This window comes from Mus musculus, chromosome 7 (assembly GCF_000001635.26).
Source record: "Mus musculus strain C57BL/6J chromosome 7, GRCm38.p6 C57BL/6J".
Taxonomy (NCBI): Eukaryota; Metazoa; Chordata; class Mammalia; order Rodentia; family Muridae; genus Mus; species Mus musculus.
The window spans coordinates 144,892,132-144,902,795 of NC_000073.6; the positions used below are offsets into that span (position 1 = coordinate 144,892,132).

Here is a 10,664-nt window from a genome sequence, read left to right on the forward strand (position 1 = left end):
GAGTCATGTAAGTTAGGGGCCTCACAGGCCCTAGCTCACTGGCATCCTAAACACTGGCCTTCAGGAAGGTAACCTCTGAGCTCTGGCTAGCACTGCACTCCAGAGTCTCCATCTAAATGACTGACAGCCAGCACAGCTCAGAGGAAAGCAGCCTAAAGGGACACAGGATAAGGAGCAGAGGAGGCAAAGCCCTTTGTCCATCCGGCTAGTGGATCCTTATTTCTCCTCCTGACCTTTCTCATGGCCGTGGGATGGCACCCTGCACAACCTCGACTGGGCATTGGCTCTCATACCCTGGCCTGCCCTTGGTGCCCTTGGGAAGCCAGCATGAAACGAGCCCATCAGCAGAGCACATCGCCATGGGGATGGGAGCCCTTAGTGGTGAACTCAGGGATAACTGACTGTGAGTTTTCACAGACCCGGGGTTGCCTGTGGTTGGCTTGCCTTCATTCTCTGTGGGCCCAGCCTCCTCCAGTTGAGGGCAAGACACCACATTCTCAAAGAAGCTCTGCAGCAATGTCCTCTTGCATTTTCTAGATGGAGACACTGGGTCAAAGGTTATTTCCACTACACCCAAGGGATCTTCCCAACCGATTTTTGTAGGTATGATTTAAAATAAAATATACCCTCTCACAAGTTTCCATTTTCCAAGCTGAGAAGAGTCCTGGAGACACTTGGTGACACATACTTCCACCATGACATGAGTATGGTGGCCCTGAAACACCCGGAAAACAGTTTGCTGGGCACATTCTATGTAGTGTGTCTCGACAATGGGGAAAAAAAAAGAAAAAGAAAAAATATACATATATAGCAGGTTCAAAATTAATGCATCTTTAAAATTCGAACACGGCTCGCTCTGTAAAAATTTAGAAATTACACAAATTCCACCCCCCCAACCTGATTTGAAGGGCACAGTTACTTATGTGCCTGTTATGCCCATGCCATAGTGCATATTCAGAGGTCAGAAGAGAACCTGTGGGGGTCAGTTCTCTCCTCCCATTCCTTGGGGAGTGAGCTCCGTCTTCATCAAGCACCTGTATCTTTTAAGTCATCTTGCCAACCCTCTCAGAGCGTTAACAAATGTTACTCCCACACTCATGATATGGGACATTTTGGTACCTATAGCCACACTCTTCCCATCTTTCCCCTTTGGCTGTGGCCTGGCCTTCTGACTCTTTTCCTAAGTTTGACACTGATGGCTCAGACCTGTCATCCCAGCACATGATAAGCGGAGGCAGGAAGGAGGATTGCCTTGAGATCACAGCCAGCCTGGCTGGGTCTCATGGTGACTTCCAGAACAATAACAACCACCAAGCAAAATAGAAACCAAAAACCAAAATCAGGACGTGAGAAGGGGGGTCGGGGCAGTTCTCAGCAGTTAAGAAGTTTGTTTGCACCGGGCAATGGTGGTACTCTCCTTTAACCCCAGCACTTGGGAGGCAGAGGCAGGAAGATTTCTGAGTTCGAGGCCAGCCTGGTCTACAGAGTGAGTTCCAGGACAGCCAAGGCTACACAGAGAAACCCTGTCTCAAAAAACAAAAAACAAAAACAAAACAAACAAACAAACAAACAAACAAAAAAACCCAAGAAGTTTATTTGCCTGTTTTTAATTTTTAAAGAGATTTATTTCATGTATGTAAGTATATATGACGAGTACACTGTAGCTGTCTTCAGACACACCAGAAGAGGACTTCAGATCCCATTACAGATGGTTGTGAGCCATCATGTGGTTGCTGGGAATTGAACTCAGGACCTCTGGAAGAGCAGCCAGTGTTCTTAACTACCGAGCCATCTCTCTAGCCCCAGTTAAGAAGTTTACCGTTCTCCCAGAGGGCCTTAATTCATTTCCCAGCACCCACATCGGGGCAGCTCACACCCAGCTCCAGGGGTTCATCACACCTCTGGCATCTCTGTCTTCATTCATCAGCATATCCCACACACACAGATAGACCCACATATACCCCCCCCGCCCCCATATATGGAACTTTCAAAGAATAAAAAGTTTTGTGGCCTTTTGTTTTGTTTTTGTTTGTTTTCAATCAAACAAAAAAGCCCCTAAACCAAGCCCTTCTGGCCATCTGTCCAGCATGGGCCCCGAGAAAACAGCAGAGGCCACAGGAGTTCTGCCACTGCTCCCCCCCATACCACACAGTCCCTGAGATGACAGATTAGAAACCCAGTCTCAGCACCACACAGGCTCTGGAGATTCCTGGGGACTAGATCTGCATCCAGAGGCCGCAGAAAGCAGCAGGCACCTTCTCTTTCATCAAGAGAGTCTATAAAGTAACAACAGCGCCCCCTGCTTGCAAAAAATCGCTTTCCCTTTTCTTTCTTTCTTTCTTTCTTTCTTTCTTTCTTTCTTTCTTTCTTTCTTTCTTTCTTTCTTTCTTTCTTTCTTTCTTTCTTTCTTTCTTTCTTTCTTTCTTTTCCTTCAATTTTCTCCCGGGGAGGGGGGATATCCCCAAAACCTAGGAGTGGTGATCAGAATTTCCTGGGCACGCCCACCTCACACCCTGCGATTCGTTCCCACATTGCTGTAATTATAAAAAGCCACTTAATAGACTCTCGCTCTCCGTGTGAAAAGCACAGGCTCTTCTATACACAGAGAGATCTTAGGACTCCTATGTCTACTCTTCCAAACAACACAAGTTAAGCCCAAAAGCAGGCTGATGTAACTGGCAAGAGTTCACCATGTGCCCAGGGAGTAGCCATCTGTGGATCCACTGTCACTCCTGTGCTCTGAGACAGGCCATCCTGCCTTTGTCACAAACAAGGCTCCATCTTCACCTCTTACGATGTGCATCCTTGGGGGCGCTCTGTCACTTTCCAGAGTCCCATTTTCTACCTTGTTCAGAGGTGGAAGTAAAACCCGCCCTGGAGAAGAATGTTCTTATGGCGGCCCCCAGTGACCCAACAGACTTTCCTCTGATCACTCCATTACCAACATCTCTAACTCTTCTGGGAGTCCCTGAGAAGGGCGCAGAGTGGGGATGGGGTGCTGCCACCCGCATGCCACCCTCCAGCCCAATTTGGGGGGACTCTTCAGTAAAGCCTCTGCCAACCTCCCTGGTACCCCACATTTATCACGGACATTAAAACAAAAGCGTCAGGAGAAGGCAATTAAGATTAATAGCCCGCGCTGTCGATTGAGAATCACAAGGGAGAAGTAATTAGATTTTACAGGAGACATCGCTCTCTAAAACAAGCCTCACAGCATGGGAGTCCCCGGTCCTGAGAGCCTTCGGTGATGTCTTTTTGTAAAGGCTTTCCTGATGACATTCTCCCAGAGCTCCGTCATTAATGCCAGTCACTGATGGCGTCTGAAAGTGGCGTGTTCCTCATTGAGATTCATCAGATCTGCCATTTCTCTGCTGTCCCGCCCCTGCAGACAGACCTCCCATCACCACGGAGCTAGGCCAGTACCTTTTTACCCAAACCAGCCTCCTGGGGCCCCACATACAGGAGTTGGGGGGTTGGAGGCATAATGAGAAAGGATAAGCGCTGAGCCAAAGCCCCCTGCGAGGACCCTTTCTTTCAGGCAGGGGAATTCTCTGCAGGCTGCCTCCTTTTCTTTGCAAGAGCGGCTCTAGGAGAAGCCCCCATTCTCCTCCCACCTGACCGGCCGCCAGCAGCGTCCACCGTTGCTCCTAGCTGGCCCCCTCCTCTCCGGTACGCAGCTGTCCCCCGCGCACAGACTCAAGGGCCTGATCATCGACCCAAGAGGGGATCCCGCGGCCTGCCGTGCTTCTGCACGCTGGTCAGTCCACCCTTCTCAAAAGTCGCAGCCCCAGTGACATTCCACTTGTGGAGTCCACGCGCGAGGCAGGCAGAGGACGTGCAGACAGCGACTGGCAGCACATTGGAGACCGAAACTAGGGCTGAAGCGCCACCTAGTGCGTGCGACACGTTCTCACGAGGTCTCCACCTTGTAGGGCAAATATCCATGAAAAGGGAGCCTAGGTCTGGGGCCGGGAGAATGAGGGAGGGTAGGATCTGCGATAGCGTGCTAAAGGAGAGATTCAAGACTCAAACAGGGGGCTACGGAGGCAGAGCTCTGCGTGCCTTCTAGTCTCTGTGACTGTCCCACGCGCATCCCTCTGAAAGCCCAGGGCCTGAAGACCTCAATAATTAATAGTAAAATTAAAATAGCCTATTCAATAACCACCAAGATACTGTGCATTGAACACTTGCTCCCCAGGCCAGGGTCGCAAAGGGGGGGCTCCTCCTCTGCCAGATCTGGCCGGCCTGGGCGGGGTCACTGGGTTGGGGCTTGAATGGGTGTGTGCGGGGGGCGGAGACTTGATGCAATTAGGAGGAGAAATGCTCTGATGCCCGGGTCACCTACCCGCGGGGCCCGCGGGACGAAACGTATATAAGGCCGCGTGCCCGGAGCCACCCCACTGTCGGAGCAGTAACTCTGTGCGCCCCACGCCACAAGCGCCCAGTTGCTTTGTGGGTTGTGCCTGCCCTGCGCCTGCAACTTGAGTCCCCGCCGCATCGCAGTCTCCGCGCCACCTTTGTAACGGCCTTCAGGACCCCGAGGTGTCATGGCGAGAAAGTGGAACGGGCGTGCGGTGGCCCGAGCCCTGGTCCTGGCCACTCTGTGGCTGGCTGTGTCTGGGCGTCCCCTGGCTCAGCAATCCCAGTCTGTGTCAGATGAAGATCCACTCTTTCTCTACGGCTGGGGCAAGATTACCCGCCTGCAGTACCTGTACTCCGCTGGTCCCTATGTCTCCAACTGCTTCCTCCGAATCCGGAGCGACGGCTCTGTGGACTGCGAGGAGGACCAAAACGAACGAAGTGAGTATCATTCAGCCCGTCCCCTCCGGTCCCTTAGGACCCAGAAGCACGTGGGTGTGTCGCCGTGGCCTTAACATCCTCCCACCCCTGACTTCCAGACTGGAGCTGGGGAAGGGCGATGCAGTGTGGCCCCGCTGTACTCACGTGTTGCTGGGGCCCGGCAACATCTTTCTCTTGCTCGCAGATTTGTTGGAATTCCGCGCGGTCGCTCTGAAGACGATTGCCATCAAGGACGTCAGCAGCGTGCGGTACCTCTGCATGAGCGCGGACGGCAAGATATACGGGCTGGTGAGTGTTCCTCCACGCGGCGGGATGCTCGCGGCCGCGTTGGGTCCGTATTGTTTTTGTTTGTTTGTTTGTTCTTTCGCCTCCTGCTCAGGTCCAAAAGGAACTTCGAGGGCAAGGTACCAATGATAGTGGGGCTAATATTGCTCTTGCCCGCCCTGCGTAAAGTGATGGCCCCAGGCTGTAGCGGGGGAGCAGGGAGACCAGAGAAGCTGTCTAATCTTCCCAAAGACTGGGCTAACTGCTGAGTCCCATTCAGCTTTCGGCCCCTTTGATACTGAACAGGAAAGCCTCCTCTCCTGGCTTTGCGTGTTCGTGGTCCTCGATTTCCTCCCCCTCCCTCAAATAAAAAAGAAAAGAAAAAGGAAAGAAGGGTCTTTTCAATCAATTTTTCTTAGGTCCATGGTGTGATGCAAAAATTAGATACTTTAGAAAGTACCCAAGATGCTCATCTGCTTGTGACCTGGGGGAACTGGAGTGAGGCGAGATGGCTAGGTTCACATAACCCCTAAAAATCGGTAGTCATGAAGTATGTAGGCTAGTGCTCTGTAGGAATAGAGGCTGGGTTCAAAGAAGCCTTCAGCCCTACCTCTGGCAGTACCAGTGCGAGGTCCCCCAGTGGGGAAGGATGGCTACCGGACTTAACGTTTTTGTTGTTTTGTTTCTTTAAGAGTCCCCAAATTGTCTGTGGCTCTGAAGTTGATTTATCTACATGAAAAGACCACAGAGAAAGGAAAGAAAGAAAGAAAGAAAGAAAGAAAGAAAGAAAGAAAGAAGGAAAGAAAGAAAGGGGTCTGCAGAGAAAGGAAGGGGCTTCAGAGGAGGGGGTCCCCTGCCTGGCTGAAAGCTGACACCCAGGCCCAAGCAAATCTCCTGCCTGTATCTTCCTGAAGTCTTTATTTGTGCTGGGCAAGGAGTCCGACCTCCATTCTGCACTAATGTAAATAGTGTAGGAAGGCCCCATGGGAGCTTTGCCCCCCAATTCTAGTGCCACCCTGGATCTGGTGGGCATAATTCATTTCAGACTCTCCTTTTTAAAAATAGAAGCCCCATAATCCATTGTTTCTATATGGAAAAAAAAAAGAGTGACCAGTTGTCCATATGAATTCTCCAGGAGAAATACATCCTGTGTTTATCTACAGTTCACATTTTTTTTCAGGGAACATGGCCCCTCCTGCCTGGTGGCTCTGTCTCAGTGCCATCAGCCAGGGCAGGAGCAATTGGTTCCTGGAATTAGCCTGTTATCAGAGCCTTATCTGCCAACTGTCTTCTACCTGCAGTTCAATGACCTCTGCATGCTTAGGCAGACACAGCCTGTGCTTATTGAGCCATGTAGGCTCCCCAAGGGAATATGGCACCAGTCTGGGAGACTACCACTGGTACCTCAAGCCTGGGGACTAGGAATATTCTGGTACTTAGGATTAGGGACAGCTTCCCACTGCATTCATTTCCGGCCACCCACAGAGTGTGGGCTTGGTCCCTGGCATGGTGGGCGGGAGGAGTTGCGGATTATCCGGCAGATCCAGGACAGCTGCCGGCAGATCCAGGGGGCTTCTCTTCTCACAATGGTAGGAGACTCAACCACCTAAGCATTAGAAAAGCTTCCTGAGCTGCAGGTCTAGACAGAAAGGATCCCTTTATCCCTGGTCCCAGGCGAGGCTGCAGTTACTACCCAGAAAATGTAATCTAACCAGGAGCAGGGTTTTGGAAAGTTGATAATGATCAGATTTCAATGTCACTAGTTAAAAACCAGGAAGATTTGCACACTGCCAGCTTCTGCGTGGATATCCAGTTGGGGTGGATAATTGGAAAATTCCAATCTTCTGGAAGCGAAGGCAGGAGGAGTGCTGAGAGGTAAAGGCCTCAGAGTTAGAGCCTGTCTCAAAAAACATGACATGGCTGGGAAATTGAGCTAGTGGAGTGGTTTGCCTAGCACACTCAAAGCCCTGGGTTCAACTGAGCACTGCATAAACCCAGCTCAGTGGGGCTCCTTGTCATCCCAGCTCTTGGGAAGTGGAGGCAGAAGGATCAGGAGTTCAAAGTCAACATGGTCCCGGAGGTATTTGTTTCAAAATGAAAATCCAGGCCTAACATGGTTATAGATGCCTTTAATCCCTGCATTTGGTGACAGAAGCAGGTGGATCTTTGAGTTCTAGGCCAGGCAGGGCTACATATGGTAAGAATCTGTCTCAAGAGAAAGTTGCTGGATACTTCTGGGATGAGCCAACAATCTCATGTAGCCCCAGCTGCTCTTCAACTCTGGATTTCTTGCCTCCACCTCTCAAGGAGTGGGATGGTAGTCGAGCTCAGCCATGCCTTGATTTCTGTGTGCTTAAAGGCGGTTGATAGAAGAAGCACTCTGCTGGTTACCACTGGGACGGTCCACGGTGGTGCTTGCTCATGCACACAGCCTCTTGTCTCTTTCTCCAAAGATTCGCTACTCGGAGGAAGACTGTACCTTCAGGGAGGAAATGGACTGTTTAGGCTACAACCAGTACAGATCCATGAAGCACCATCTCCATATCATCTTCATCCAGGCCAAGCCCAGAGAACAGCTCCAGGACCAGAAACCCTCAAACTTTATCCCCGTGTTTCACCGCTCCTTCTTTGAAACCGGGGACCAGCTGAGGTCTAAAATGTTCTCCCTGCCCCTGGAGAGTGACAGCATGGATCCGTTCAGGATGGTGGAGGATGTAGACCACCTAGTGAAGAGTCCCAGCTTCCAGAAATGACAGGATTCCGACAGGATGGAGAAAACCCCAAGGTCCCGTGAACTTCCCCCTTAGGAAGCTGTACATATTCTAAGTCTCACATGGACCCTGTTGTGTTAGTGGCTAGACTTGATCATGAACTTAAGTTGACAACCTGCCTGGCTGCCATCGGAGCCCCACTGACTTTGGAGGCTGCTGATATGTGCCTAAGTTACTCCAGTTCTGTTTGAATACCTCCACTAATAGGGAACTTACTCCTGTGAAACATTCTTAGTTTTGAGCCAAATCTGTGACTTGGATGGTTTTAGCGAGGAAGCCAGAAGGTATGAAGTCAAATGATAAAATTCATGTATAGAAAGTGGGCTCTAAAATATATATTCCCTATATGGATCTCATGGGATCTTAGCTTGCCCCCCAAATGTCTCCTGGCCAGAACTAACTGGGGTTACAAACTTGGAACAAAGGACAGCCTAGAAAACTTTGGGAGCCTTGAAGGATGGTCTTAGGATTACGAATTCCAGCTGACTACGTAGCTTCCCCCTTTTCCACTTATAAATGTCAGATGGAAGTGACCCTTAGCTGAGTGCATAGCCAAGCTGCCACTTAGGCCCCAGGAGCTTGTCTCTGTCCCATGACCCCAGATTTCCAGGACCTGGATCTTCTCCTCTGACCTTTCCCAGAGTTCACCTGGGCTCTCCAACCCCAGAGCAGGTAGCTTATGAGCCATCCAGTTGTGTCCCCAGCTCCTGGCTCTCAGTTCTGGTCACCAAACATTGTGAATCAACGTGTCTGCTGCCTGTGTCAACCTGGACCCCTCATTTACAAACAAGATTAGGAAGCCCCAAATTCTCCAGTGGCAGCTGGGGAACTGTGGAGTCCTTTCCCCGGCACTTACGTGGCAGCATGATATTTATAAGTAATTTATTGTGTGTGTGTCTTCTATTTTCTTACTTTATTTATGCCCCAGATCATATTTATGTACATGACTTGTTTTCTACATTAAAAAGGAGTTGGTTTGTATCAAAAGTTATTTGTTCTATTCCAAGTGGGGTTCAGAGGAGGCACAGGTGGGAGGGTCACATGACTGTTAGGGGCTTACAGGGGGGCCTGGTGCCTTTGTTGACAATGGGTGGCTCCCTTTCTGACTGCTAGGACCCCTCATACCCAACCTCCAAATGAGGCTAGGAGGATACCATAGCTTAAGTCAGAAAGCCCCACTGGCTTTTGCCAGTTTGGGACATGCTAGCTGATGGGAGTGTGAGTGCAGAAGAGCTTATTGGAAATTCACACACACACACACACACACACACACACACACACACACACACACACACACACTCACTCACTCACCCTTCTCTGGGTCTTACTAGGACAAAGCTTCTCTATTATACAGCTCTGGCTATCCTGGAACTTTAAGTAGACCAAACTGGCCTTGAACTCAGAGATCTGTCTGCCTTTGACTCCTTAGTGCTGGGATTAACAGCATGCACCACCAGACCTGGGTGTCACCTAAAGACAGTCTCTTTGTCCAGCATCAAGTGCAGAGGGGAATCTGGCTTCAGGCATGTGTCCTGATGTCTGCCTGTCCAGGCTGTCTCATTGGGAAAGTCAAAGCTTGCTTAAACTTTTTGGCAAATTCCTCTGCCATCTAGCAACCAGGAATTTACCACGGGGCTAGTTATCCACTGCCCCCACCCAAGCCCTAGCTGCAAGGCAGGCTGGGAAAGCAAGTGTGACTGACACTGGAAGTAGTGCTGGGTAATGGTGACAGGTCCATGTGTCTCAGCTGGTGGGTTCAAGAACAATGGCTGTCCTAGTCTTCTGATTGCTAGAGGAGGGGCAGGAGCAGGGTGGCTCTGAGAGGGCAACTGAGGGCCTTTGCCATCCGTGGCTCTTAGTCACTATGAGAGGATCAGAGGTGTGTGTCTTCCCCACGGGAAACAAAGCTCAGACGTTTAGCCTTTTACCTCTGTTGGATTAGGAACTGACTCTGGAAAAAGCTTCCAAAGACCAGAAAGGAGAAAGAGCTGAGTGGCTCTGGGGAATTGGTGCCAGAGATGGAAATGGGCCTGGCCTGTGACACCGCTGAGGTATATATTTTGTCCTGGTCCCCATTTCCTGCCAGACAGCTTCGGACATCCTGGGAGTCTCAGAGAAGATGTATCTTTTTGGTATGCTAATTGTCTCACTGAGCTGGAATCCCTCACTCCAGGTGAGCGACACCCACCCAGCCTGAAGAACTGATGTTGGCCTGGTCTAAAACGCCACAGCTGCGGGTCTGACCCACCATACCTGTTCTACGAAGTTTCCATTAGCTCCTGCCTCAGAAAAGTTTCTGGAAGCCTCTGAACTTACAGCTCAGGTAGCACTCAGGAGATCTGGGAAACACAGAGCCTTCTCTACACCCTGATTTCCTGCATCTGCCCTTCTGGGCCCTTTACAGTCTGAGCACGAGTCTAATCCCAGCCCTTGGGAGGCAGGTAGTGAGTTCCAGAACATCCAGAGAAATGAAATGAGACCCTGTTTCAAAAACAAAACACCAGTCTGTGGTTAATATATTATATATTAACATAATATATAATATATAATATAGTGGAAACCCAGGAAGAGGGGTTTTAGGTGGGCACCGGAACTTGTAGTCAGCGGGACCAAAGCATAGGAGGAATACTGAGTTGGGGGAGGGGAGTTGTTGAGGAGGGCGCCCCTGTTGCAGTTACCTGGTAGAGGTGAGAGACCATGGAAGGGATCTGCACTGTAAACAGACAGTAGGGAAAACTGAGGATACACTTTTTCTCTTTCTAGGACTCCCCTTCCCCACAGTGAAGACCACGTTGATAGGGATGTGACTGGGGGCGGTGCTCTGCCATT

At 50.4% G+C, this 10,664-nt stretch overlaps 1 protein-coding gene and 1 long non-coding RNA gene across 2 annotated transcripts, besides 8 other annotated features; one reads left to right on the forward strand and one right to left on the reverse strand.

Annotated features, from left to right (window-relative positions):
- Positions 826-4,486: a promoter, noted in NCBI's record as "3.6 kb enhancer/promoter fragment". NCBI's record gives its function as "drives expression in diencephalon, midbrain, ventral midline" and the evidence as "EXISTENCE:transgenic organism evidence [ECO:0001131][PMID:15614767]".
- Positions 1,990-7,557, reverse strand: Gm26793. The gene is made up of 2 exons (XR_003946907.1): positions 4,945-7,557; positions 1,990-4,774 (listed from the first exon to the last, which is right to left on the reverse strand). It is a non-coding gene; the product is annotated as a predicted gene, 26793 (long non-coding RNA).
- Positions 2,987-3,033: an enhancer, noted in NCBI's record as "GliRE". NCBI's record gives its function as "functions as an enhancer when multimerized" and the evidence as "EXISTENCE:reporter gene assay evidence [ECO:0000049][PMID:18279667]".
- Positions 3,008-3,359: an enhancer, noted in NCBI's record as "SphI/BglII fragment". NCBI's record gives its function as "enhancer in hindbrain, spinal cord" and the evidence as "EXISTENCE:transgenic organism evidence [ECO:0001131][PMID:16930954]".
- Positions 3,008-3,550: an enhancer, noted in NCBI's record as "SphI/EcoR1 fragment". NCBI's record gives its function as "enhancer in optic vesicle, hindbrain, spinal cord" and the evidence as "EXISTENCE:transgenic organism evidence [ECO:0001131][PMID:16930954]".
- Positions 3,380-3,412: a protein binding site, noted in NCBI's record as "GliBS". NCBI's record gives its function as "positive regulation of transcription" and the evidence as "EXISTENCE:protein binding evidence [ECO:0000024][PMID:15614767]".
- Positions 3,380-3,412: an enhancer, noted in NCBI's record as "GliBS". NCBI's record gives its function as "functions as an enhancer when multimerized" and the evidence as "EXISTENCE:reporter gene assay evidence [ECO:0000049][PMID:18279667]".
- Positions 4,253-4,267: a transcriptional cis regulatory region, noted in NCBI's record as "DR3". NCBI's record gives its function as "mediates induction by vitamin D" and the evidence as "EXISTENCE:site-directed mutagenesis evidence [ECO:0005528][PMID:20233723]".
- Positions 4,301-4,323: a protein binding site, noted in NCBI's record as "PRS". NCBI's record gives the evidence for it as "EXISTENCE:protein binding evidence [ECO:0000024][PMID:9310317]".
- Fgf15 (fibroblast growth factor 15) lies at positions 4,401-8,822 on the forward strand. Its single transcript, NM_008003.2, has 3 exons — positions 4,401-4,800; positions 4,985-5,088; positions 7,518-8,822. Exons 1-3 carry the CDS (start codon positions 4,548-4,550, stop codon positions 7,815-7,817), a joined length of 657 nt encoding a protein of 218 aa, NP_032029.1. The 5' UTR covers positions 4,401-4,547; the 3' UTR covers positions 7,818-8,822.
- The last annotated feature ends 1,842 nt before the right edge of the window (positions 8,823-10,664 follow it).

Coding starts and splice junctions, on each gene's coding strand:
- Fgf15 (NM_008003.2), top strand. CDS start 4,548: ATGGCGAGAAAGTGGAACGGGCGTGCGGTGGCCCGAGCCCTGGTCCTG. Junction 4,801..4,984: donor GGAGGACCAAAACGAACGAA/GTGAGTATCATT, acceptor TCTTGCTCGCAG/ATTTGTTGGAATTCCGCGCG. Junction 5,089..7,517: donor ACGGCAAGATATACGGGCTG/GTGAGTGTTCCT, acceptor CTTTCTCCAAAG/ATTCGCTACTCGGAGGAAGA.